The sequence below is a fragment of the Muntiacus reevesi genome, chromosome 15 (genome assembly GCF_963930625.1).
Source record: "Muntiacus reevesi chromosome 15, mMunRee1.1, whole genome shotgun sequence".
Lineage (NCBI taxonomy): Eukaryota > Metazoa > Chordata > Mammalia > Artiodactyla > Cervidae > Muntiacus > Muntiacus reevesi.
This window is the reverse complement of record NC_089263.1, coordinates 19313489-19341321: the sequence shown is the minus strand read 5'-3', so window position 1 is coordinate 19341321 and position 27833 is coordinate 19313489. Positions and strand designations below refer to the sequence as shown.

Here is a 27833-nt window from a genome sequence, read left to right as displayed (position 1 = left end):
ACCTGGGCTCATTCCCTGGACTGGGAAGATCCCCTGAAGAAGGGGAAGGCTACCCACTCCAGTATTCTGGCCTGGAGAATTCCATGGATTGTATAGCCCATGAGGTCGCAAGAGTCGGACACGAATGACGGACTTTCACTTCACTTTCAAGAGATATGACCTTGGAGAAGAAAATGGCACCACATTCCAGTAGTCTTGCCTGGGAAATCCCATGGACAGGAGCCTGGCGGGCTAGGGTCCGAGGGGTCGCAAAGGGTCAGACACGACTGAGGGAGGAGCAGGTGCTTGCCAGAGGCCCCGGCGCTTTTGACGGCAGAGCCAGGACTGTGGCTGAGGACTGCCACGTCCCAGGCCTCTCTCACCAGATAGGAGCGTGGAAAACTAGAATCTCAAATAGCCTGAGGGCTTTCCTGGCAGCTCAGTGGTAAAGAATCGCCTCCCTGCCAAAGCAGGGGACGCGAGTTCCACCCCTGGTCTGGGAAGACCCCAGATGGCAGATCAGCTGAGTCCATGCATCACAGCCTCTGGGTCGGTGCTCTGGAGCGTGGAAGGCACAGTACTGAGGTCTGTGGGCACCAGAACCCGTGCTCTGCAACAAGAGGAGCCACCGCAGTGAGAGGCCTACGCCCCCCCAACTGGAGAGCAGCCCCTGCTCGCCGCAGCTAGAGGAAAGCCCACACAGCATGAAAACCCTGCACAACCACAAATAAATAAACTCATTGAAAAAACGCAAAAAAAAAAAAAAAAAAGAGGGATGACCTGAATCCAGATTAAACTGGAGTCTCCAAGTGTCATCTGGCATTTCTTCCCTGAATCAGCCAAAACCCACACAGTTGCATTTCCAGGGTCAACACTTATTAGCCAGCGGGGCAGAAAACCCAGCCTGGTTCAAACAAGCTGACAGACAAGCAGCGGAGGACTCACGGGCAGACGCTTCCCTCCGGTTTCAGGTGGAGCTCCGGGACCACAGCAGGAACCAGCGCTGTCAACCGCTGGGCTCAGCAGCGCCCTCATTCTCAGGCCGGCGGCTCTGCCCTGACCTGTGCAGGAAGGCCAGCAACTGCCCCAGGCTGACCTCACGCCCCTCCCACTGCTGTAGCCAGACCTCACCCAGCCCCACCCCTTCCGGCAGAAGCAGAGCTGCACTTCCAGAGCGGCGGGCGTGGCGGGCGCGGCGGGCTCGGCGGTGGCTGGGCAGTGTGGAGCCGGGCCAGACCGACCCTGGGCATCGGTGAGTGAGCTCGGCCTCCGCCGGGCGGAGGGACGGGCTTGTTCCTCAGCTGCGGTCCCTGGGCGCCCCCAGGTCCCGAAATGGCAAGAAAGCGGCGGTTTCGTCGCATTTCCGCTCGCGGTTTGGCGCGCGGGGGAAGCGTGGGCGAGGCTTCCCCGGGCTGGGGGCGGAGGTCAGAGAAGGGGATGGGCGGGCCGGGGGCTGAGGGAAGGGCCCCGGCTCGAGGAAGCCGGCCGGGAGTGAGGGACGGGGGCCCGGGGCTCTGGGGAAGGGACGGGGTGGGGCTGAGGGGAAGGGGCTGGGCTGAGGGAAGGGGACCGGGGGACTGAGGGAAGTGGAGGCTGAGCGAAGGGGCCCGGGGCTGAGAGAAGAGTAGGGGAATGAGGAGCTGAGGGGAAGGGAAGGAACCGGGGGGTGAGGGAAAGGTAGGAACCGGGGGCTGAAAGAAGGGGACTGGGAGGCTGAGGGACGTGATGGGCCGGCGGCTGAGGGGACGGGACCAGGCCTGAGGGAAGTCCTGGGGAGGGGAATGAGGTTGGAGAAAGCGGGGCGGGCTGGGGAAAGGGGAAGAGGCAGAGCCTGAGGGGTCAGATCCCGCGGTCCTTAGGTGGCTAGGAAGGAGGGTCCGGGGTCTGAGGGGAGGATGCCCGGGCTCCTGGGAGGAAGGGGCCAGAGAGTTGAGGAGGGCGTCTAGGATAGGAGAGGGGCCCTCCAGGAGGGGTGCAGGACCTGGGGTTCGGGAGGAACGGGTGGGGGAGAGGCCGGACCCCCAGTGTTCGGGGAAGGGGGCCAAGGGCCCAGAGGGTCCCGGGAAGAACGGGGAACCCCGGGGAGGGGGTCCAGGACCGGAGGGCTAGGGGGAGGGGGCGGAGAGCCTAGAGGGTCTAGGGAAAGAGAGGAGCCCTACCGCAAGGAGAGGGTCCCGGACTCGGGAGTTCGTGGGGCGGAGAGCCGAGGGGGAGGGGCCGGGGTCTCTCGAAGGCCGGGCGGGCGGCTCCCTCCCAGCTCCGGGTCCCACACCGACGGGGAGATGTTGCAGCCAGGTCAGTGGAAAGGCAGCGACCGGCCCGGCGGCAGAGTGGAGCGGCTCTGGATTGGGAACAGCCCCTCAGGGTGCGGGCTGGGAGTCACCTGGAAGGGAGTCAGTCTCGTGGGAGCCTGGTGCCCCTGCAGAGGGTCTGGGACGAGGGGGACAGGGCTTCCTCCCCCTGGAATCTGTCCGCGTCTGGCCCGGGGGAGCGGGGGTGAGGAACGCACTTCCCGCTGGGCAGAACTCTGAGGTGTCCCGGGCGAGCGTGCCCCGCTGGGCTCTGCTGCGACCTGGCCCCCGAGCTTGGTAGTGGCTTAACCCGCCGGGGCCGACCGCGTGATTCGCCCCGCCGCCCCGCTGGCCGGCGCTGGGCAGAGCCTGAGGGCAGTTGAGTCAGGGAGCTGGTGCCGGAGGCTGGCCCGCGCCTCCTGGGGTGGAAAGTGTTCCCAGACCCGCGAGAGGAAGGGTGTGCGGGGTTGTCCTTGATGCTCTGCTCCATTCTCGCCTCAGTAACTGGTAGTGTGTCCCCACGACCTTTTCTTTGACGCATTTTGAGTGACAGATCTGTAAAAAATTTCACTTGCATGGGATAATTGGTGAGTCAGGTGTTTGGTCCATGCAGTGCAGCAGGCGCTGGGTAAGCGCCTGGTTGAGAGAGAACGTTGGTAGCCCTGGGGTCTGCCCTGTGTTGCAGTGGGCTGCGTCCTGGGCCCTTGTCCATCAGAGGTCTTGTCTTTGACTGTGCAGGAGGCAGGGGTGTGGGGGGAGTCCTCTGCGTAATGGTGGTGTGGAGAGTGGGCCGTGTGAGACCTGTTTCCTCTGCTACTCTGGAGAGGGTGGGCAAGTGGACTGCTGGCTAACTCAGGGTTGGTGGTTTCATCACCTCAGAAACCTTATCATGTTCTCTCACTCCCCAACGCTAGGCAACACTATCTACTTTTTCTCGCTGTAGACTTACCAGATCTGGCCACTCATAGCAATGAGCCTGTATAATGTATGGTCTTCTGTGTCCGGCTTCTTCACTTAGCGTAAGATTTTTAAAGAGTTGTCCATGTTGTAGTAGGTGTCAGTACTTCACTCCTTTTATCTTCAGATATTGGTACCATTCCATTGAACGGATAGACCACCTGCTGCGTGTCTATCACTTCACAAGGATAGTGGGTTATTTTCAGTTTGGACTGTTAGGAGTGATGCTCTGTGAACAAGTTTTCTATATACCTAGGAATGGAGTTGCTGAGATAGGTGGCGCCTCTGTTTAACCTTTTTGAAGAACTGCCAGATTCTTTCATTTTCCATTTCCACCACCAGCATAAGAGCCTCTGATTTCTGCACAACCTCACCAAACTTGTTTTCTGTTTTTTGGAATGTAGCTACCCTGGAACGTGTGGAGTGGTATCTCAAATGTCGGCTTTCATTTGCATTCCCTTGATGGTTAATGATACTGTCTTTTCACAAGCTTATCATCCATTTATATGTCTTTGGAAAAATGTATATTCGGATCCTTTCCCCATTTAAAAATGTGGTTAACTGTCCCTTTTATTATTGACTTGTAAGAATTCTTTATATATTCTGGATCGATGATTTGAAAATAGTGTCTCTCATTCTGTAAATAGTGTTCATTTTGATGGGTGTCTTTTGAAGCCAAAAGTTTAAAATTTTGTCCAATTTGTTCTTTTCTGTTTTCACTTGTGCTTTTAAGGTCTGTTGTCGAATTCAAGGTGATGAAAATCTATGCTTATGTTTTTTTTTTTTTCCCTAAGAATTTAATAGTTTTACTTCAGACACTTAGGTTTTTTGATCCATTTTTTCCAGTTAATTTTTGTGTGTGGTGTGAGGTAGGGTTCTAGAGGCATTATCTTCGGTTTAAAAAACAAAACAAAACCAAAACAGGCCTTTAATTTTTCAAAGAGTTGTTTTCATGATTTTTTTAATTAAAAATATTGAGATGGAATAGATTATTATAGACTTGAGCCTATCACTAGCTACCCATGCAAGATTTTCATAGATGCTGGATGATAACTGTAGTACACAGAATGTACTAAGCACCCTATACAAATTAGGATTTCTAATGGCAGAATTGAGGAAGGCCAACAGAGCATCTTCTGTCTGGTTGCTAATGCATGCCAGGCCACATGTCAGCACAGACGGTGTATGCCTGTGACTAGTCTGGTCCTGGGGAACAAGGGGATTCTAGGCATCTGTAATGTCAGTGCGGTGTCTAGTCAGGGCTGCCCTGTGGTCTTAGGGAAGAGGTGCTGAGCTGGTGGCTCGGAGTATTGGAGTCTTGGTCTTATGAAGTAACCGTACCTGTTCATTAGAGACGCAGCTTGCTTCTCTTTTGCTCCCTGAGTCACCATTCTTCACATTCCGATAGCAGTCACTGCTCTGATTTCTAGCCCAGTCATGTCACCATCCCTTTGGGGAGTGCTTCTCATACATACATCTATATGAAAGTGTGAGAATGCTAGTCACTCATCATGTCCGACTCTGTGACCCCATGGACTATGACCCGCCAGGCTGCCTTATCCATGGAATTTTGCCTGCAAAAATATTGGAGTGGGTTGCCATTCATTTTTCTGGAAACTCTTCCCCATCCAGGGATTGAACTTGGGTCTCCTGCATTGCAGGCAGCTTCTTTACTGTCTGAACCACTGGGGAAGTCATACATATATATATGTATATATATATACATACACACATATACACACACACCCAGAGTAATTGTATCGCAGAATAAATTAGGATGAACCAGAAATGGAAAGCTCTCAGGATTTTAGCAAACAAAAATGGACACCAGCCATTGAAGCAATGATTTCTGTTTGCATTAAGAAGAAACTTCATACAGTTGTAAATCTTATGGAACTTCTTTAGCTCCTGTAGTTTCTCACTGTGGCTGAAAGGTAGTTGAAGTCTTTGGTTATTTCCTGTAGTTTCTCACTGTGGCTGAAAGTTAGTTGAAGTCTTTGGTTAGGGAAATACAAATTTCTTTACAAAACCTTGTTATGTTGGGGAGGATTTCAGAGGTATTCTCAAAGGATCTCAGCACACAAAGATTTGCCCAGGGTGCCTGTCAGCAGATATCCTTCTGAGCTTTTTACTCTTAATCTTTTTAAGACAGAAACTCTCCCCAGTGCCTGGGAATTCTTCGTTGGATTACTGCGTTTTCAGCAGAGTTTTGTGAGCGTCTCACATCTGCACCTGGAGAAGAAAGGTTTGTGCACCCTGAGCGTGCTCCTATGCTCCACTGGGCAGGCAGGGAAACCCCTTGGACAAGGAATGCGAGGGGTGTTTTCTCACTGGGTTTGCAGAGATAGGGACGATAACTTTCTGGGAGGAAATTTTCTTGTTTGAAAGATAAAGTCAATTTTGGTGTTGCCTGTGGTCTAGAAAGCGGAGGGGATTCCACAGGACTCTGGAGTGGAGGACTCGGGGCACCTCCCCCCGGGCAGCCACCTGGCCCCTTCTTCCTGTTCCCTGGGGGGGTGGGGAGCCTGTGGCCATGACGCTGGGGCGACCTTGGCCTGGGGTGGGGAGTGAGTCTCGCTGGAGACCCTGTCCTTCTGCGTGACCGACCGTCCCCTCACTGGCTGAGGAGACCACTAGGCAACCGGAGTCCTGTGGGTGGGCAGCCCCTTCTCAGGCCAGTGTGGTACCACGGGCAGTCTTGACTTGGGGAGGCAGAGGCTTAGGGCAGAGCATTTGGCTTTCGGGGAACTGTGTCTCCATCTGTGAACAGGCACGCTGGTTATGCCTGCCGGTGCTGTGCCGGTCTGTCAGTTCCCGAAGATTGTGTCCGAAGCAGTTTGTGTCTGGGCGCTTCCTGCCTTGCCTCACCTAGTCAGAGGGGAGCAAGGGTCCTGGTGGGACAGTGTCCAGGGGACTGCGTTGATCCTGCCCACCGTGGCACATGCTTCCCTGCCCAGGTGACGTGGCAGGAGTCCAAGCTGGGAATCAGAGCTGTTCCCCTCGATCCATCCCCGCCACCACCTTGGACTTGTGACCTAGCAGAGCTGGGGGCGCAGGTGGACCTGCCTGGGGGAGTCTCAGGCCTGCGAAGGGCTCCCGTCCTGTTTGGATCCACACAGAGCACAGAGCATGTGGCCCCACCACGTGAGACTGGCAGTGTCCTCAGCTCAGACACCAAGGTGGGGGCTTCTGGTTGCGTGCAAACAAGCCTTCAGTTTCTTCCTGGCCTGTGTGCAGTTTTATGAGTACTTCTGGGGAGAATGAAACCGTTCTTCTCATCACTTTCTTTTGAAGTCCTGAAAGGCTAGATTTTGCCTTTGCAGTTATGCAAAGAGCAGTGTGGTCCAGCTGTGAGGCTGTGTCATTGTTTTCTGAGCCTATAAATTCCAGAGTTTCAGGGCTCTGCTGAGGAGGCAGGGCGGCCTGCCTCGGGGCTGCCCGGCACAGAAGTTGGCATTCTCTGTGTTCTGCGTTTCCCCAAGTAGATGGCAAAGCAGCCCTTGAATGATTTATTGACTTGTCAGGAGTCTAAGTTAAGAAAATCATTGTAGGGTTTCCAGTAATTATTTTTAAGTCAAAATGGGTGCTTTAAAAACAATTGTGACAAAATACAGCAATCTTTACCATTGGCGACAGTCCATTCCCAGTGTTGGACAACCCTGTTGTCAGGAGACTTAGTCGGGGAGGTTCCCATTGAGTGAAGTAGCACACAGGACTTTTTTTATTTTGCAGAAAATTTTCTCATTTGAGTTGTAGCTAGGAGTATTTCTTCTGTGTTTCTGCCCTGTGACTGCTCTCATGTTAGGTTTCTTCTGATCTTTCCGGTATCACTCAGGCATGGGGATTATGAGTGACCTTTTTTTCCCTCTCCGGGGATTGAACCTGGGCCCGCAGCATTGGGAGCAAGGAGTCTTAGCTGCTGAACCCCCAGGGAAGTCCCATGAGTGGACCTCTTGAGCATGTAGCTCCCTGCCCTCCCTGTGGCTGTCCAGGGTTTTGGGGTCCCGGGCAGAGCATCTGTGTGGGTCTCTGGGCAGGGCTCTCCTGGCATCTGTGACGCTCAGTGTTGCTCTTCCAGATGTGGAAAGCCTCGACCGGCCCCAGTGTCCATCATCCCGGACGATGGGGGAGCCGACACCTGGGAGGACCGATCCTGATTTCGTGGTAGGAGCCGCCAGTCTGCCCACCTTTTCCGTCTCCTGAAGTGGATCCTCCCAGGTTTTCGGGTGGGTGGGTGGGTGGGGGGCTGTTTTACACTCCAGGGTGTGGGGTGTACTCGTTCTTTCTTTTCCTTTTCAGAATGACGTAAGTGAAAAAGAGCAGAGACGGGGGGCCAAGGTCGTGCCAGGATATGGGCACCAGGAACACATCAAGTAAGAGACTTTCTCGATCTTTGTGTGACAGTGACATTCTGAAATGTGAAGGGGTGAGGTGGGGCACGCTCCCCGCTGGGTAGCGCGAGTGCCCTGCTTCTGCGTTGTCTGTTCCCTTGTTTACACAGTAGATAAAAATGAGGTCTGACATGTATATACGTAAGTGTTTGTGTACGTGCTGGTGTAAAGACGTGCTCAGTGACTTTAAATCCTCATTGCCCATGACTGCTGTACTTCTTACACTCCAGTCTGGTTTTCAACCTTGTAGTTTTCATCCAGGAACACAGTTACTTAAGCTGTTCTCTCTGCGGAAGGGAGATTTCTAAAGCATGGTCTGTCTTTGAAGACCTGAGATCAAAAACACCCCCTCCTTAATGTGTATTATTTTGTTATAATGTGATCATTCTGTTGCTGTCAGTCGAATCCCGTGAGCTGAATCCTGAACTTCATGTTGTCATGAAGGTCGAGATAGGAGACTGCACAAAGCACGGATTGTCCCTGACTTGGCCCATCTTAACTCGCCACCTCCGGGGCAGCTTGTTTTCTTGTTGGGAGGTATCAATAGTCTTCTTCCCCAGCTCATCAGGGGCTTGGGAGGTGGCCAGTCCAGGTTGGTGTTCTAAGTGTCCATGTGTGGTTGTCACCCGGATGTGGAGTGAGGTGGCCCTCGGCTGCCCTGGGTGACAGCTGCCTGGCCTGCCCGGTTCTGGCTGCATCTTGTGATCTGTCCCGCTGCTCCTAGCGCTTAAAGTGAAAATGGCTTTTACATCTTAAGTTCTGAAAGCCTCGCATTTCACCTTAGAATGGAAAGCCGGGGTGCTTCATGTTGAGAGAAACCGTCTGAATAGTCCACGTCTCTTGGTTCCTGGCCTAGGGTCGTCCGGGTGCAAGCCTGTTGGCTTTGTCTCCCCTTTGCCTCTGGTGACGTTTATCGAGCTGAGTCTCCCGGTTCATGTGTCTGGTGAACCCCGAGGAGCTATCCTCCACGTGGTGGAATGCTGTCCACGTCGTAGCCCCAGGTGCTGTAGGGGCTTGGAGATGCCTCATTGTGTGTGTTCAGACTTGCTTTTTTCCCCATTAACCTGCATCTGACTCTGAAAACTGCTGGAGTTGGGGGCAGCTGGAGGTGCAGTAAAGTGAACACAAGGGAGGCCGGGCTGGGGAGCCACCGGGGAACGACCCCTCACAGATTGCAGAGATAACGTCCTTGTCTGTCCTCCCAGAAAGCACAGACGCGTGTCTTGGCTGTCTGTCTGACCGATTTGTTTGTGTTCCATCTCTTCCCTCCCAAGTATCCCCCAGCTGTGGGAGAATGTGTTTCAAGAACACCAGACCCTGAAGGAGAAAGAGCTGGAAATGGGACCCAAAGCCTCGCACGGCTACGGAGGGAAGTTTGGCGTGGAGCAGGACAGGATGGACAAGGCAAGTGCCGACCCACGTGGTGTCAGTCCTGGCGTGCTTGACCTCGCCAGGGTCAGCAGGGTCGTCTCTCAGCCCTCCCCTTCTGTTGAAAAGTTGGGAATCCACCTGTTGAGCCCGAGATTTGCCAGAAGTAACTCTATCTCAATTGACCTTAGCCGAGAAGGGCTGTGCTTTCTGGAAGCTCTTCAGATTCTGAGTTGCTGGGGAGGGAGGTGTTTGGGGAAGCCTGCAGCTGGAGATCAGGTCCTACCAGAGGCCAGCTCTGTGACCAGGACAGAGGCCCACAGGCAGCCAGACTGCTGGCATGGGCGTCCTGTGTAGTTCAGGCTGCAGCCTTAGTGGTTCCCATCTGCAGCCCAGAGCTGAGTTTCAGTGCCTGGTTTCACTGGAAAGTCAGCCACCTAGCGTGCTGCTGTCCTTTGCACACTTGGTGACCTTCAGAGAGGACCCTGTCCTCCGGCGTCAAACCGTGGCCCACCAGGCTGAGGACAGGCAGGTCTAAGTAGGTGGGACTGTAGCTGTTAAGAGTGCAGCATCCTTTGCTGGTACTCAGGGAGGGGGCTGGATCAGCTGGGGGCTGTGTCCGCCCTGCAGAGAGGACAGTAGACTGGAGCAGGTGTGCTGCATCTGCAGTGAAGCGGGTGTGCGTTTCCCAGGCTGGGTAACTTGAGATGTCTGCCTTTATTCTGTGCTGAGGTATCAGCTGGGGTCAGATTCCTCTGTAATTCCACCCCATCTGCCTTGTGTCTGGATCGGCCTCAGCCCAGAATGACAGGGCTTGTCACACTGGTGAGCCAGCACCTGCTTGAGAGAGGGGCGCCTCTCATGACCAGAGCATCATCCCTGCTTCCCACAGTGCTCTGCCTGGTGCTGACTATCTCATAAATAGAGTCTCGTCAGTGTGAGACCAAGGCCAATCTGGGGGAGAAAGCTGTTTTGATCGGAAAGTTGGGAGAATCGCTAAGCTTTCACTCTGGCCATATTTTTGGAACAGTTCTCTCTGACTTCTTGGTGATGAAGAGTCACGCTGGCGTATCCTTTGGGCATGCTGCTGCCTCCATGTTACCTTGCTGATGTTTTCTGGGTGAGACCCCTGAAGCTGCAGATGGGTGGTCTCTGCCACAGGTTTTTGGAGGCTGCGGTGCTCCAGATCGGCTATTGGCTGTGGGCCTCGGATCCAGCCTGGGAGGGAGAGAAAGTAACAGCTCCAGACTGGAAAGTAAATCCTGCTTTGCTCCCCGGCTGTGGAAGAACGCGTGCCCTGAGTTGCCTGCAGAGTTGTCTCTAGAGGTGGTGGTGACCCTGTGGGGGTTGGACCCTAAGCGCTGCCGCTGAAATTCCGGATAAACAAGCAGGAGAGGAGTTGGTAGTGCGCTGGCAGGTCCCTCACTGTATTGAAGGAGGGGGCCAAGGTGGGGGTGATTCCCTGGGGAGGAGCTAGGCTGGACGAGCCGCCTCCTCGCCCGGCATTGGGTCATGCGTCAGTCATCTGTCCTGCATCCTCAGTGTCCACAAAGAGGTCCGTGATCACTCTCCATTCTGCCGAGGGCGCCTGCTGCCTTACTCTGAGGGTCATGCCTGGGCGACTGGAGCAGCATGGGGCCGCTCAGCGTCCGGGGTGTAAATATTTTTAGCTTCCCGGCCACCACAGGGTCTCTGGTGGCTCCTGAACTACCTGTATTGTCTTGACACGAAGTTAGACATAGATTTTCTGTGAATGAACAATGTTCAGAAACATCTGTATGTTCTTTGTATGTTCTTTACAAAGAACCTCAGTGCTGGATGTGGGCCGTGGGCCATGGCTTGCTGACCACACAACGGGAGCTCAGGGTGGACTGCTCGGTGTGCATGTGGCCTTGAGAGGTCACCAGACCCGCTTCCCTGACTGGGGCGTGGCGGGGCCGTGGCACGCCCCACTGCACACCTGCGTGGACTGGGTGTGTGGCAGGTGTTGACACTGAACGTGCGGTGTGCCTGAAGCATGCCATCTATATTGCAGTCTGTGCCCTGATTTCTGGGCCACGTGCTTTGACAGTGTCCCACCTGAAAAGGGTGATCACTGCCAGCAGTCTTCCTGGAAGTGGGCTTAGGAGTCGTTGGCAGGCTGCTGGCTCTGTGGTTCTGGTTGGGGCTGGCTTCCTGGTTCTTCACACCCAGGCACCTCAGAAGGCCCCCTGTGGCTGGGGTTCTTGGGAGACTTCTGGGGAGCCTGCTGTGGAGAGGGTTCAGGAACACGTGACTGGGGGGCCCTGGTGTTGTGATGCCCCCTGGAGTTACCTCCCTGTGGGCCGGCTTCCACATTGAGTGATTTTGTTTGCATCACCCATGCCGACCAGAAGTGCAGGCTGCCTCAGGGTCGGGGGGAGGGTCCAGTGTGGCCATGCTGGTGGTTGTCTGATGCTTCACTTTTGCACCTGTTTCAGTCAGCTCTCGGCCATGAGTATCAGTCAAAGCTCTCCAAGTTCTGCTTGTAGCTTGACTCCATCTGGGGGTTTGGAGGCGAGTTTGGTGTCCAGTGGAACAGAGTGGACCAGGTGAGTGAAGCGTTGTGAGCAGACAAGAATCGGGTAGTGGTTTCCCCTTGGGGGTCAGGAAGGGGGCTCATGGGTGCTGGCCGTGCGCAAGTGCTTCATTACCAAAAATGTATCGTGTGTGCCTCTCTCTGGCACATTTGTGAAGCTCCCATGAGATGGTTTTAAGACCTCAGAAGAGGACAGTACTGGAACCTGCCCCTGCTTCAAACCGTCATGACCTTTTCCTTGAAGCATTTTGAGAACAGACTGTAGAAAACTTCACTTGCATGGAGTCCTTGGTGATTCTGAGCTTTGGTCCGTGCAGTGCAGCAGGGGCTGGGCAAGCGCCCGGTTGAGAGAGAACTTCGGGAGCCCTGGGGTCTGCCCTGTGTCGCAGTGGGCTGCGTCCTGGGGCCCTTGTCCATCAGAGGTCTTGTCTTTGACTGTGCAGGAGGCAGGGTGGGAGGGGAGTCCTCTGGGTCACGGTGGTGTGGTGGAGAGTGGGCCGTGTGCGACCAGTTTCCTCAGCTACACTGGAGAGGGTGGGCACGTGGACGGCTACCTCGGCGTTGGTGGTTTCATCACCTGAGAAACCTTATCGTGTTCCGTCTCATAGAAATGGGCCTGTAGAATGTATGGTCTTCTGTGTCCGGCTTCTTCACTTAGCGTGGACGATTTGTAAAGTGTTGTCTGTGATGTAGTGGATGTCAGTACTTCACTCCTTTTGTCGTCAGATAGTAGTCGCATTCCATTGATTGGATAGACCACCTGCTGCGTGTCTATCACTTCAGAAGGATATTGGGTTCTTTTCACTTTGGGCTGTTGGGAGTGATGCTCTGTGAACACGTTTTCTATATACCTAGGAATGGAGTTGCTGGGATCTGTGTCACCTCTGTGTTTCAACCTTTTGAAGAACTGCCAGATTCTTTGATTTTCTATTTCCAGCACCAGCATAAGCGCCTTCTGATTTCTGCACATCCTCACCAAACTTGTTTTCTGTTCTTTGGACCATAGCCACCCTGGACGATGTGGAGTGGTGGAAGACACCGATTGCCCTGGTCCAGGTCATGTGACCATACTCTCTAGAACACGTGTGAGCTGCTCCTGGTGTATCAGCGGTGGAGATAGCAGCAGCACAGCACACTGGAGCCCGGACCAGAGAGAAGGTTCTTGCCAGGTAGGCTCCATTCCCGCTGTGGGGGTTCGGAGTTATCTCTTGTGATTCTGCTTCCCCCGGGCCCTCGGTGCAGGCCCCGCTGTGAGATCTGGAAAGGTGGTGGCTTCCCTCATTGACACAGAACTAGTATTTTCTTTGTCCTCGTCCTCGTCCTTGTCCAGTCCCATTTGACTCCCAGACTGTACCGTCGACCCTCACCCCCGGGATCAGGAGAGCCCAGTTCTAAAGGAGTTTGATGCAAGGAGAGGCTCCCTAGACCCAAATGTGGCCCGCCCCATTTGTGGAAGCTGAAGTGGAGCGGGGCCCCTGGGAGCGGCCGGCGCGGTGGTGGCTGGGCAGTGTCGAGCCAGGCCAGACCGACCCTGGGCGTCGGTGAGCGGTTTTGTTGCTTTTCCGCTGGCGGTTTGGCGCGACTTCCCCGGGCTGGGGGCAGAGGTCAGAGAAGGGGCAGGCGGGCTGGGGGCTGAGGAAAGGGCCCGGGCTTGAGGAAGCAGGCTGGGATTGAGGGCAGGGGTGGCCGGGGGCTCTGGGGAAGGGACTGGGGTGGGGTGTTGGGGGGGAGCTGACGGGAAGGGGCCGGGCCTGAGGGAAGTGGAGAAGCCGGCGCTGGGCAGAGCCTGACGGCGGTTGTGTCAGGGAGCTGGTGCCGGAGGCTGGCCCGTGCCTCTCGGGGTGGAAAGTGTTCCCAGACCCGAGATGGCAAGGGTGTGCGGGGTTGTCTATGATGCTCTGCTGCAGACCCCCCTCAGTAACTGGCAGCGTGTCCCCCATGACCTTTTCCTTGGAGCATTTTGAGAAACAGACTGAAGGAGACTTCACTTGCATGGAGTCCTTGGTGATTCTGAGCTTTGGTCCGTGCAGTGCAGCAGGGGCTGGGCAAGCGCCTGGTTGAGAGAGAACGTCGGGAGCCCTGGGGTCTGCCCTGTGTCGCAGTGGGCTGCGTCCTGGGGCCCTTGTCCATCAGAGGTCTTGTCTTTGACTGTGCAGGAGGCAGGGTGGGAGGGGAGTCCTCTGGGTCACGGAGGTGTGGTGGAGAGTGGGCCGTGTGAGGGCTGTTTCCTCTGCTACACTGGAGAGGGTGGGCACGTGGACGGCTACCTCGGTGTTGGTGGTTTCATCACCTGAGAAACTGTATCGTGTTCCGTCTCATAGAAATGGGCCTGTAGAATGTATGGTCTTCTGTGTCCGGCTTCTTCACTTAGCGTGGACGATTTGTAAAGCGTTGTCCATGTTGTAGTGGATGTCAGTGCTTGACTCCTTTTATCGTCAGATAGTAGTCGCATTCCATTGATTGGATAGACCACCTGCTGCGTGTCTATCACTTCAGAAGGATATTGGGTTCTTTTCACTTTGGGCTGCTGGGAGTCATGCTCTCTGAACACGTTTTCTCTATACCTCGGAATGGAGTTGCTGGGATCTGTGGCACCTCTGTGTTTCAACCTTTGGAAGAACTGCCAGATTCTTTGATTTTCCATTTCCACCACCAGCATAAGATCCTTCTGATTTCTGCACACCCTCACCAAACTTGTTTCCAGTTTTTTGGACTATAGCCACCCTGGAACATGTGGAACTGACTCTTCGGGGACCAATCGCCATGCCCTTCACCTGCTGCAGAGCCGATGCGCTGGACGGTGAAAGAGCCACATCCAGACAGACAGACAGTGTAGAGCACTCTGACATCGACCTTAGTTTTCTTATGTAAAGCATCTTTTTATATCTGTAAACATGTTTAAAGAATGGACCTAGGCGTACGTTTGTAGATTTTGATGACATAGCCAGTTTGGATTGTATCAGCAGCAAATGTAACTTACTTTTCCAGGAGCACATTTAAAAGCCAGCAAGAGATGTGTTCAGTTCACAGTGCGTTATTTATTATGCAGTGATGTCTCTGTAGACAGAGACGGCATGTCTCTTTACATGTGGGTTCCACGTTTAATTTGCTTGTACAATTCATTGTTACCATTCTGTTTTTCTACTAATCTTTGGTGAACTTCCTGAATATGTGACAAAGTACGTACAGTCTACTTTTGAACTATTTTTATCACAGTATTATTTATTGCTTTCTTTCAATAAAGTACTGAAGGAAAATTTCCCACTGCCAATAGAGTGTGTCGAGGTTAAGCTGTACTCTTAGAACAGACCAGAGCTGGTAATGGGAGCCCGAGTCATTCGACATTGTTAAGAGAAACGGATGGATACAATGGAAAGGCTAGAAGGCGGAAGCATAGATGTCCCCAGAGGACGACCACCCTTATATTCATGCTCTTGGCTCTGGAGGCAAGAGGCTCCATCACTTCAGCACCTGCGGGGACAGGGCCCCTCTGCTGCGGAGGCGTGGGCAGCGGGCTGAGGATGGGAACAAAGTGCGGGTGTCAAGGCTCACTGTGGATCCCAGGGCGGGGTGGCCGAGGGCACCCGAATGACGCACCAGGGAGTGTGTGTGTGCACGCCTGTGTGTGGGAGCTTTTTATGTTATTTTAGTCAACAGTCTTTATTATTCATATATCCATAGAAACAAGAATGTAGCAAGGGGAGGTGGGAGGGAGATTCAAGAGGGAGGAGACATACGTTCCTCTATGGCTAATTCATATTGATGTATGGCAGAAATCAAACTGATATTGCACAGCAGTTATGCTTCAGAAGAAAAGAACACAGCAAGGTCGTCAGGAAAGTATGAGAAAAAGCTTTCTCATAGAGATTTATAATCACAGCTCTGTGTATATCTGGGAGCAGGCTGTCCACCATCATCAGGACTTTCCCCAGCATCAGATGCTCCCCCCCAGCATCAGGCCCTAGTCCAGCATCAGACCCTACCCAGCATCAGACCCTAGTCTAGCATCAGACCCTTGCCCAGCATCAGATCCTCCTCAGCATCAGGCCCTAGTCCAGCATCAGACACTACCCAGCATCAGGCCCTCCCACAGCATCAGGCCCTCGTCCAGCATCCGACCTTCCCCCAGCATCAGACACTAGTCTAGCATCAGACCCTCCCTCAGCGTCAGGCCCTAGTCCAGCATCAGTCCCTCCCCAAGCATCAGACCTTCCTCCAGCGTCAGACCCTCCCCCAGTCAGGCCCTAGTCCAGCATCAGACCTTCCCCCAGCATCACACCCTACCCCAGCATCACACCCTGTCTCAGCATCAGGCCCTAGTCCAGCATCAGACCCTCCCCCAGCATCAGGCCCTAGTCCAGCATCACACCCTACCCAGCATCAGACCCTCCCCCAGCATCAGGCCCTAGTCCAGCATCAGACCTTCCCCCAACATCACACCCTCCTCCAGAGTTAGACCCTCCCCCAGCATCAGGCCCTCCCCCAGCATCAGGCCCTTCCCCCAGCATTAGGCTCTCCTCCAGCATCAGGCCCTAGTCCAGCATCAGACCCTACCCAGCATCAGGCCCTCGCCCAGCATGAGGCCCTAGTCCAGCATCAGAGGTTGCCCCCCAGCATCAGAGGTTGCCCCCCAGCATGAGGCCCAGTCCAGCATCAGACCCTAGTCCAGCATCAGGCATTCCCCCCCAGCTTCAGGACCTAGTCCAGCATCAGACCCTACTCCAGCATCAGACACTCCCCAGCATCAGGCCCTTCCCCCAGCATTAGGCCCTCCTCCAGCATCAGGCCCTAGTCCAGCATCAGACCTTCCCCAGCATTAGACCCTCCCCCAGGATCAGACCCTAGTCTAGCATCAGACACTTGCCCAACAACAGGCCCTTCCCCAGCATCAGACCCTAGTCCAGCATCAGATGTTCCCCACAATCATCAGGCCCTAATCCAGCATCATACCTTCCCCCAGAATCAGACCTTCCCACAGCGTCAGGCACCTCCTGCATCAGACCCTCCCGCAGCATGAGACCCTAGTCCATCATCAGGCCCTCCTTCACCCTCAGACCCTCCCCCGGCCTCAGGCCGTCACCCAGTATCAGGCCCCCCACCTCCAGTATGAGGTGTGGCAGCTCCACTTGTCTGATGCTCCTGAGCACCCTTGGGCAGCCCCAGAGCCGCAGGACAATGGCTCTTGCAGGAGGTGCATCTCCAGGAATCACCTGCGGAGCAGCAGCAGCCGGGGTCTGTTTCAGGTCAAGGAGAGGCGAAGGGGCACTTGTGCAGGAGGGAGCCGTGGCTGTGGGCACGTTCCCCGCCTCTGCTTCCTCCCCGTGGGGGCTCTGCTCTGCTGCTCTCTCACGGGCCCCAGGACCGTGTCCTTCCAGATTGAGAGTCGCCTTGATATCTCAAGCCCAAATCCTGAGTTGCGTCCCAGTCTGGTGTGGTGGAGGGCTGGGAACACCCAACCTCAAGGGCTGAAAGGATCCCCGGGGGACAGTTGGGCCCCAGCGGCGGCGGGTACATGGGTTCACTATTCTCACATCCTCACCAACATTTGTTGTGTGCTTAATCGCTTAGTCGGTTCTGACTCTTTGCGACCCCATGGACTGTAGCCCACCAAGCTCCTCTGTCCATGGGGATTCTTCAGGCAACAGTACTGGGGTAGGTGCCATGGCCTCCTCCAGAGGATCTTCCCAACCCAGGGCTAGAACCCAGGTCTCACTGTAGATTTTTTGATGACAGCCATTCTGACAGGTGTGAGGTGATAACTTATTGTGGTTTTGATTTGCATCTTTAATCATTAGCTGGCTTTGTATTTTTAAAATCATACCAGAAGTTTTCAGGATAATCTTAACTAATATCCACTAAAACCCAATATTATATACATAACTAATAAGCCTTTTAAATTATTTTTAAAATTAAAACATGAATAGAAGCTCATTAAAGAAAATCTGGAAATAGAGATAAATAGAAATTCCATCATCCTCATTCAAGCACTATTAATATTTTGGGTATATTTTCTTCCAGCCCCCATTTTTAAATTTACATGGGCTTTTCTTAAATAGCTAAGATGATATTATATTTGATTTCATATCCTGCTCTTCCTCTATCATAAGAACTGTTTTGTGTTATTACATTATGAATAAACTTTATTTTTTAGCAGCATAATTATTTTCATTCTATATTTGAAGTGGGAACTTAAATTATTTTAGAAACCACACAGATTTAAAGTTAATGAAATAAACTAAAAAAAAAAAAATGTATCTATTCTATACATAGAAGTTCACTCTTGGTTCCATTTTTTTTCTTCTTCTTCTTCCTTTTCTGTGGAATTCTAGTTTTCTCATTAGGGATTGAACCCGGGCAGCCACAGCAGTGGACGTGCCAAGTTCTAACCCCTGGACCCCTGGGGAATTCCCTCTTGGTTCTGTTCTGATCGTTTACATTGTGGTTGTTTTAGTCACTCAGGTGTGTCTGGCTCTTTTGTGACCCCGTGTAGCCTGCCAGGCTCCTCTGTCCATGGGACTTTGATCTTTATAACTTCTTCCAAGTTCACACCTTCTCTGTGCTATATTATCACCAGTGCTCAGTTTCAAGTCACACAATCCCATGGTGTTGGAAGTAAGCCACCATCAGGCCATTCTCATGGCCCCTGGCCTCTGGCAGTTTACCTGGGAGATGAGGTGACTTCCCAGAGGACAGAGGTGAGGCAGATGTCCCCCAGGAGCACAGGTGAGGACATCTTTAGGATCAAATCTAAGCCTTGAGGCCAAGGCTGGGCTGATCTCCCTCATCCATAAAACCATCCATCTACCAGTCCACTTCCGGCTGTCCCTACATCCCCACTCCCCACCCCAACCTCACTCTTGGACCATCCTGGAGTTCAGGGAGCTTGCCAAGCTGTCTCTTACCTGGTGCATTATTATTGCTCTTTCAAAAGTGCGTTTGGCACAATTGGAATTCCCCCAGGCTGGGTTATCAACCTCTTGCGTGTATGTACCACTCTTACTGTCACTGTGCACTTCACTTGGACCCCTTTCCTTTGCTCTAGTGGGCCAAGGACTGTGTCCTGCTTGGCCTTGCAGTGCCCAAGCACCCTGGACAGTGGCTAACTGAACTAGGAGCAGGATACGTGTGTGGATTGCCATGCTTCACGGCATGCAAACTGCATGGTGACCACAAGGTGGCGCCCACCACACACCGTTCGCCGTTCCTGGCCTTGCCCAGGCTGTTCTAGTTCCACCAGGGACACCTGCCCCACGTGGGGCAGGGCCCTCAGAGCCGCCTCCTCTCTCTGCAGATACCCAAGGAGCCGAAAAGCACTGCCCTCCATCCTGAGGACTCCAGCTTCAGGCCCTCAGAACCTTAAACTCCCGGGGCAAGAGAGAAGCAGGTGAGCATGGGTTTGGCTTGTCCGTAGGGGCCCAGCTCTGGGAATCAGATGCCACCATCTAAGGGGCAGAAAGAAAGCATCAAGAACTGATGATGTGAGCTTCTACCCGCCAGCGTCATGCTGGGGTTGGTGGGAGGGGCACTTGGTGTCAGACCATGTGCCTACTGGACAGACACAGGAATCTGTGGAAGGCATTCTGGACTGGAAAGAATATATGGAAAGTGACCTGGGTGCACCCATGGCTTTGCTGCTTACTGCCTACATGACTTTGAGGATCTCTTCACCCCAGAGACTGAGCCTCAGTTTCCTCATTTATAAAAAATGGAAATGACAGGGCTGGCTCTATTCAGTTGATCAACTCCGGCAAGAACCTTTTTTCCTTCCTTCTCACTCTCCTTCCTTTTTTTGACCCCCCATCTACTAACATTTCCTTGCTCCCTCTGAGATGCACTGAACCCTTTTTCATGCCTTTTGCACCTGACAACTTAGCTCTACAAGTGCAATTACTTCCCACTTTTCTAAAGATATTTTTTTCTTTGATGTGAACCATTTGTCTAAAAGTCTTTATTGAATTTATTACAATAAATATTGTGTCTGTTTTATGTTTTGTTTTGTTTTATTTTGGCCACAAGGCATGTGGGATCTTAGCTCCTGCACCAGGAATTGAACCTGCACCCCCTGTATTTGGAGGTGAAGTCTTAACCTCTAGACTTCCAGGGAAACCCCAACTTCCCTCTTTTTACTGTGTGCGTGCATTCATGCTCAGTCTTGTCTGACTCTGCAACACCCTGAACTGTAGTCCACAAGGCTCCCTATCCATGGGATTTCCCAAGCAAGAATACTGGAGTGGATTGCCATTTCCTCCTCCAGGGGATCTTTCCAACCCAGGGATGGAATCTGCGTCTCTTGAATCTCCTGCATTGGTAGCTGGATTCTTTATTGCTGTGCCACCTGGGGGCTTTTTTTAATAGATGAGGAAATTAAGGCTCAGAGAGGTTCAGGTGCTTCAAAGCCAACACAGCACACGTGGAGGAACTGGGGTCTTTCCAGGTCACTATCATTGCTCTTCGGAGAAGGCAATGGCACCGCACTCCAGTACTCTTGTCTGGAAAATCCCATGGATGGAGGAGCTTGGTAGGCTGCAGTCCACGGGGTCGCTAAGAGTCGGACACGACTGAGCGACTTCACTTTCACTTTTCACTTTCACGCATTGGAGAAGGAAATGGCAACCCACTCCAGTGTTCTTGCCTGGAGAATCCCAGGGATGGGGGAGCCTGGTGGGCTGCTGTCTATGGGGTCACACATTGTCGGACACGACTGAAGTGACTTAGCATCATTGCTCTTACCATAGCTATTTGACCTCCTTGGAGACTAGAGCTTGCAAAGAACTGTTTCTGGGATAAAAGGCTGAGTGATGTGGCAGGAGAGGTTGCTAGGATTAAGGAAAGGGAAAAACGAGACTCTGACCAGCTGCTTCTGATGCTGCCCATCTCGTCCAGAAAAAGAAAAGGTGCCCAAGGGGCTTTGGGCAGGACTTGACAGTGGCCTGCTGCTCTTGGCTGTCTCCCTGCAGGCTCCACAGATTGTCCTGCTGCTCCCCAAGGAGCCAGTGCTGACCATGCTGGGAACACAAGAGCAAGGCGAGTGGCGCCCCGCCTGCTGGCCTGGTCCAGGGCGCCTCCATCTCCCCCTCTGCCTTCATCCAGGGGGCCTGTCTGAGAATGGAAGAGGAGCTGTAGACAAAGTGGGCATCCAAGCCAGGTTCCAGCTGCAGGAGGCCTACCACCGGGGGTCTTGGCAGTCACATCCTGAGAAAAACAGGCAGGAGTGGGCTGGGGGCTGGAGGAGGACCCAAGTCCTCGGAGACAACATAGCTGCCAGTTGTCTGCTGAGCTCTTCCACCCCCTGCCTGCCCGTAAGCCAGTGTCTTCCATGCCCCTTGAATCCCCCAGACCTCCCTGTGCCATGCAGATGGCGGCCTCCGTGAATAAACATACCTGGTGTTCTTTGTAGAATGGGTGTGAATTCTCCAACAGGGCCAGTTTGAGGGGGTGTGAGTCGCTCGGTCGTATCTGATTCTTTGCGACCCCATGGACTATAGTCTTTGTCCATGGGATTCTCCAGGCAAGAATACTGGAGTGAGTTGTCATTCCCTTCTCCAGTTGACCTTCCTGACCCAGGGATCGAACCTGGGTCTCCTGCATTGCAGGTGGATTCTTTCCCACTGAGCCACCAGGGAAGCATAAGACCCAAGAAACCTCCAGACTCAGTCTTGACCCTGCACACCCAGCTGCCACTCACATTGCAGGGAAAACCATCCTAGGCTCAAGAGGAAGAATTTGGGGTGCTGGAGTCGGCTCAGCCGGGAGTGCCCCCTAGCAGAGCTCAGCTTTTAGACTGGGCTCTTTCCCCAAGACCCCTCCTTATTTCATTCACATCCAACGACCGTCCAGAAATACCAATTGCATGAGACCATGCCCATGTGCCCTCCATGTGACCGGGAACCCTTTCAAGGGCACTCAGGCAGGGTGAGGGGGTAGGGAGATAGGGCTTTTGTGGTCAACTCCCCCTCCCCCAACCCTTCCCACCTTCCTCCCCGCCACACCAGTCCTGCTTTCCCTCCACACTGGGAGAACCTTGCAGCCGTTCACATCTTCCCACCAGTTATTAAGGCCTGCCACCACTGGGGTCTGGGTAACACACAGCTCCAGCCCCCTGGGGGCGCACAGTGTAGCTGGGGGCTCCACCTGACATCCAGAATCTACCTTGAACTCCAGCAGGCCTTCAGAGCTCGGGGGGCTTACCAAACTGAGCCAGGGCTTTGGAGGTTGAATAGGAGTTCACCAGAAGCCTGGCCAATAGCTTGAGCAGAGACCAGAGATGAGAATCCACGTGGCCAGGTTTGGCATGGGTAACAAGGAGGTGAGGCGACAGTGTGCACGCCGGAGAATAAGAAGCAGATTCCAGATCCTTTGTGGAGCAGAGGCTCCAAGAAGAAGGGGTGAGGGGAGGGGAGGGGGTGGAGAAGGTCTCTCCTGCCTCGCGGTCCACCCTCCCCGCCCCCCTCACAGTTCACACGTGCAGACACACTCACACACTCGGGCCTCCGTTCCCCTTGCCAGAGGAGGGGGAGGAGGCGGAGGGGAGGAGGAGCTGAAATGCAACCTATTCATGTTCCCGCGATGTAACACCCCTCATTTTCCATGCTGGGTAAAGACAAAAAGCCTTTACAACCTGTTTCTGGAACTTGTCAGCAGCTGCCAAGAGGAGCATGTTAATTAAACGTCGGCAAAGATGGAAGCCGGAGGCCCCGGCTCTAATTGGACAGTTTGCTTCTCCGGATTGAAAAACATTGTGACAAAGGAGGAGGTGCGCGGCGCTCGGCAGGGGCGCGGCGTGGCGGGGCGGGGAGCGGCGGCTTTGATTTCAGCTGATCTGCGCCCCAGCCTCTCTCCCCCTGCGGAGCCGGCCCAGCCCAGCCCGGCACGCCCCCCGAGGGCGCGGGAGGGGCGGCGGCGCGGGTGAGGAGATCCCGAGTCCTCCAGGTCCTGCGGGCAGCCTCGCCCAGTATGAGGCCCAGCCGAGGACCAGGTTTTGGGGGTCCTGGGCCAGGCCCCTTCCCCTGATGACACGACCGCAGTTCTAGGGGGCGAGGGTCCTGCAGTCGCTTCTGTATCGTCGAGGCTGCCCTGGGAACCCAAGCCCAGACCCCAGCAGGGAGAGACCCGGATCTGGACCGCTGTTGCCCAAACTAGCTCAGGTCAAGTGATTGGAAAGTGATTCGTGTCGGACTCTTTTGCGACCCCATGGACTGTAGCCTACCAGGCTTCTTCTTCCATGGGATTTTTCAGGCAAGAGTACTGGAGTGGGTTGCCATCTCCTTCTCCAGGGTGACTGTGGGTTTTGAGATGAGATAACCTGGACTAAGGTGGGCTCTTGTTTGTGATCGGCTGCTCAGTTGTGTGGACTCTTTGCTACCCCATGGACTGTAGCCTGCCAGGCTCCTCTGTCTGTAGACTTTTCCAGGCAACAATACTGGAGTGGGTTGCCATTTCCTACTCCAAAGTGATTGGGAGTGAGGGCTTAAAAATGTTGAGAGGCTTATCCTGGAAGGCCCAGCTCTGAAGGTTTTCTCAGGGCCCTGCAGAGCCCAGAGTTTTCAGCACGGTTGTAGGGAGACCCGGAGACTGTCCCCCTTCTGTGGCTTGGTGGCTGTATCCCAAGTCCCCTCCTGTTCTCTACTCACAAGTGATGCCAGCAGTCGTGTATGGAGCCCTGACTGTGTGCTGGGCACTGTGCTATCATTACAAGTCCTGGTATATAACCTCCCAGCAACTTGAGGGGGTGGGGGGGTGCATTTCACAGATGGGCAACGAAGGTTCCGAGAGGATAAGTAACCAGCCCAAGGTCACAGTGTTGTTAAAGGTAGTGCTAGGGTGAGACTGGAGCCCAGGTCCCTCTGATGTCAGTGTTTGAGCCTGGACCCCACATTTCTTGCTCTCTGGCTCCTGGTCCAGCCAGGAGATGAGGGTCTTCAGGACACTGTGAGACAAGAGTGGGGTTCCTACGTGTGTGTGAGTCAGTCATGTCCGACTGTTTGCAACCCTGTGGACTGTAGCCCACCAGGCTCCTCTGTCCATGGGATTCTCCAGGTAAGAATACTGGAGTGGGTTGCCATTTCCTCCTCTAGGGGATCTTCCAAACCCAGGGATCAAATCCAGGTCTCCTGCATTGCAGACAGATTCCTTACCCCCTGAGCCACCAGAGAAGCCCTGAGAACCTCTTCTTCGGGCGTCCAGGACGAGTGGCCTGAGAGATGGGTGTGCAGCAACCTGGAGTCACTCTGGAGGCCTCTAGGCCTGCTCCCTGCTCCTGCATGCTTGCCGACTTTGCATCTCTTGGAGTGGGGTGGTTCGTTAACAAGGCCAAGCCCTCTCTTCTGTCCCCTTCTGCCTTGGCTCAGCTTTGTCCCCCACCTCACCCTCATCCGGAGCTGTGACCCAGGAGGGCTCCGACCGGGGTGGGAGGCCAGGCCGGGGCCTGTGAGAGGCAGGAGCAGCTCTGGGAAAAGGGGCCATTGTGGCTGAGCCCGGGGATTAACAGCTACAAAGTGGAGGGCTGAGGCCATTGAGGGTAGCCCTTCGAGCTGGGTTCCCAGGGGGGGCGGCTGGAGCAGCCTGTGCCCGAGCCGTGTCCGGGCGGCCTGCTGGGCCTAATCCCCTGGGAGCTGCAGGCCGAGAAGCCCCGGGAATACAGCTGCTCTGGAGAGAGGGCTGCTCCTGGTGGGAGTGGGGGTGGAGGGCAGGCTGGTCCAGGACGCCCGGGGTGGCTGCTCTGAGGAGGAATGGGTGAGGGGGAGGCAGGCCCATGGGTGTGAGTGTACACCTGTGCCCCTGGTCTGGCAGGGTGCTTGAGTGGGCCCCTCAAAAGATAGGTGACCCGGGATACAGGGAACAAACTAGTGGTTACCGGTGGGTGGTAGGGAGGGGCAGTATGGGGTGGGGGAGAGGAGGTCCGAACTGTTGGGTGTAAGACAGGCGCAAGTATTGTACAACACAGGGAATAGAGTCAATGTTTTGTAATAACTGTAAACGGAGAGTAACCTTTAAAATTGTATTAAGAAATTAAAAAAAAAAGATAGGTGACCCAGTGTGTTGGGGCAGCGTCAGCCCCTTTGTGAGTGTCTGAGATTTAGGGGCTCTCGTGAGGGGAACAGTCCCTGAAGGCAGAGAGCAGGCCGACCCAGAGGTACTCAGAGGTCCCCGACGAAAGAGGTGAGCCTGGCGAGAGAGAAGAGTCAGCGCTCCCACCAGCAAGCCTGAGTGGGTGCTAAGTGTGTGCGTGTGTGTGTGTGTGCGCGCCATCGAGCAGGGTGCTTGAGAACGGCCCTTCAGAGGCGGCTGGAGGGGCTCTGCAAATTGTAATCAGATTAAGGGGGCCAATCACTTAGGGCTCTTGAAAAGGCCACAAGGTTTCTAATCAGCCCTGAGCGCCCCAGCCCACAAAGCCCAGGAGGAGCTCGGCAGGAGCCGCCTGCTGGGGGGCTGTGGGGGTGGGGGCGGCTTTCTCCCCTCTCTGTCTCTCGTAATTATGTCAATTTGCTAGCCAAATTGTTTGCTCGAGTGGACAGGGGGGCTTGTGGCCCATTCATGTGGTAATGTGGGAACCGGCAGGCCTCCTGGCTGGGAAAATAGGAGGTGCCGGACCTTGTTCGAGGGAGCAGGTGGGCTGGGGGTGTAGGCACCCAGGCCTTGGGAACTCTCTCCTAGCTACTGTGGGGCTTTGTCCCATGAATTCCAGAAACTTCCAGCTTGGGTTGTGCCCTGGGATATCCTTTGGGGCCTGTCAAGATGAAGGATGGGGAAGGAGGCGAGGACCCCATAGGGGACAGAAGAGGTGACCTCCGGGTTCCTTCAAGGTGAAGGTGGGCAGCTTGCTGTCTTTATGCCTGGTCCTCTGAGGGCCAGGCTGAGGCTGGAGCGGTTTGGGAACTAGATGGCCGGGATCTCCAACCTCCAACCTCTCCAACCTCTGGGATCTCATGCCTGATGATCTCAGGTGGAACTGACGTAATAATAATACAAAGTGCACAGTAAGTATAACACACTTGAATCATCCTGAAATCATGCCCCCACCCCCAGTCCGTGGATAAATTGTCCTCCATGAGACTGATCCCTAATGCCAAAAAGATTGAAGACCACTGCGAAAGGGGACCTGGGAGATGCTAGAGAGATGGGATCCTGAAAGGGTGAGACTGAGGAATGTGCAGACTTGAAATAACTTCTTATTTGTTTACTTAACCTTTATGCAGGGCCAGCCACTATGCCGCTATTTATATACAGCAACCCGCTGAACCTGAGAGCAATCCAGGGAGGTAGGCACTGGGCTTCCCATTTCACAGAAACTGAGGCTCAGAGAAGCTAAGTGACTTGCCCAAGGCCACACAGCCAGTGGGTGAGGAGCAGAAATATTTGTTTGTTTATTTATTTATGGCTGTACTGGGTCTTCCTTGCTGCACTCAGGCTTTCTCTAGTTGAGGTGCGAGGGTTTCATTGCAGTGGCTTCTCTTGTTGCAGAGCTCAGGCTCTGGGTGTGCGGGCTCAGTAGTTGTGGTGTACAGGCTTAGTCGCTCTGAGGCATGTGGGACTTCCCAGGCCAGGAATCAGACCCTTGTCCCCTGCATTGGCAGGCAGATTCTTAACCACTGGACCACCAGGGAGGTCCTGAGGAACAGAAATTTGAACCCAGGTCTATCTGATCCCTCTGTCCGTTTGCCTCTACCCCCACCCCCAGCCACCAACTCCTATGAACTCATAGGAGTTCATTGCTTCCTTCAAGCAGCAAACAAGAAATGACAGAAACACCTGGTTTTGTACAAGGCATGGAGGGTGCAGAGACCTAAGATGACCCAGGAAGGTCAGGGTCATGGGAGTCCTTAGCACAGGCACACTGGCGTGAGCTGGAGTCACCCTCTACAGTCAGCACAGGGCTACGGCCACAAAGATGGTCAGGCATTGGACATGTTGCTTGGGAGCCATGGTGGATGTCAGGAAGAATGGTTGTCAGCAGACCAGATACAGGTAACTCCCTTGTCCAGGGCACTCCCTTGCCCTCTGGGCTCCCCTGCATTCCTCAGGTTCCCCTTTAGCATGTGAGGACCTTCCTTGTCTCCCTTGGGTGTGGCAACCCAACACCCCCGTTTCTCAGATGATGGGGCCCTGCGCGCTCTGGCCGCTCCCTGCTGGACCCTCCTGGCTTGTTGCCGTCCTTCCCCCCAATAGATGCTCACAGGGCTGCTACCCACATCTACCCCCCAACCCCAGGTACCTCCTCATTGTGCCACTCAGGGCTGTTAGGATCTGCCCTGCTGGAAGCTGGCAGGAGGCTGGGGTGCAGGGTGGCTCTGGGCATTGGGGCAGGAAAAGAGATTTGAGGGAGGGTCTGCAGTCACAGCTCAGCACCCCTTACTCCCCAACTGGGAGAAAAGGCCAGAATCCTTGTTTATCCCTGAAAGAGATGATGGCCCGAAATCCTTCTTAGAGCAAATCCGATTTGGTGGGCAGTTGTCATCTGACTCTACTAGGCCAGGTGCTGGAAGACAAGGGTGAGGGGAGGGGCAGGGGGAAGGGAGTTTCCACAGCCCTGTGGAGGGCACAGATCCGGCAATGGGTCAGGCTAGGAGAGGACTAAAGGTGAATAATGACAATGAGGAGCACTTACTCTGTGCTGTTTTTAGCACTTTACATATATCACTTCATTTAATCTTCACGATAATTCTATGAAGCGAGAATGGTTATTAATCCCATTTTACCTCATGAAGAAACTGAAACACAGAAAGGTTGAGTAACTTGCGCCTGTCACACAGCTAAATATATAGCAAAACTGGCATTCAAACTGTGGCCCCAGAGGCCCACGCAGCTTTGAGTCACACACTTTAGTCACAGCTAGGCTGTGACCACTCTTTGTGCCTATGTACCAGATGGTGCTAGTGGTAGGGAACCCGCCTGCCAAGGCAGGAGATGCAGAAAACGTGGGTTTGATCCCTGGGTCAGGAAGATCCCCTGTAAGAGGGCTTGGCAGCTCACTCCAGTATTCTTGCCTGGAGAATCCCATGGACAGAAGAGTCTGGCAAGCTACCGTCCATAGGGTCGCAAAGAGCCGAATATTACTGAAGTGACTTCTGAATCGACTTAGCACGTAGCACAGGCTGTTACCACTCTCAGGTCACTTGAGGAGACAAAGGAAGGGAGGATCCCAGGTGGTGGGATTACGTGGAGATGGCTGCCTCGAACAGATCAGTGATGCCTGTCAAGGGCCATAGCCAGCTTCAAGTGACCCTTGAGGGAGGGAGGAGAGGAGACCACAGGACGACAACCCAGCCTCACTCCCCTCCCTCCTGATAACAC

At 54.1% G+C, this 27833-nt stretch overlaps 1 protein-coding gene across 1 annotated transcript; it reads left to right on the top strand.

The window, feature by feature from the left end:
* Window positions 1-1081: 1081 nt before the first annotated feature.
* On the top strand, window positions 1082-14803 carry LOC136147279 (uncharacterized). The gene is made up of 8 exons (XM_065906615.1): window positions 1082-1231; window positions 5380-5472; window positions 7306-7391; window positions 7527-7600; window positions 8893-9022; window positions 11450-11556; window positions 12550-12713; window positions 14113-14803. The coding sequence occupies exons 3-8, from the start codon at window positions 7350-7352 to the stop codon at window positions 14202-14204; spliced, it is 609 nt and encodes a 202-aa protein (XP_065762687.1). The 5' UTR covers window positions 1082-1231; window positions 5380-5472; window positions 7306-7349; the 3' UTR covers window positions 14205-14803.
* The last annotated feature ends 13030 nt before the right edge of the window (window positions 14804-27833 follow it).

Excerpts from the sequence above, each read along its gene's own strand:
- LOC136147279 (XM_065906615.1), top strand. The coding sequence starts at position 7,350 with ATGGGGGAGCCGACACCTGGGAGGACCGATCCTGATTTCGTG. Across the intron at positions 7,392-7,526 it reads GGACCGATCCTGATTTCGTG|AATGACGTAAGTGAAAAAGA; the intron begins GTAGGAGCCGCC and ends TTTCCTTTTCAG. Across the intron at positions 11,557-12,549 it reads AGTGGAACAGAGTGGACCAG|CCACCCTGGACGATGTGGAG; the intron begins GTGAGTGAAGCG and ends TTTGGACCATAG.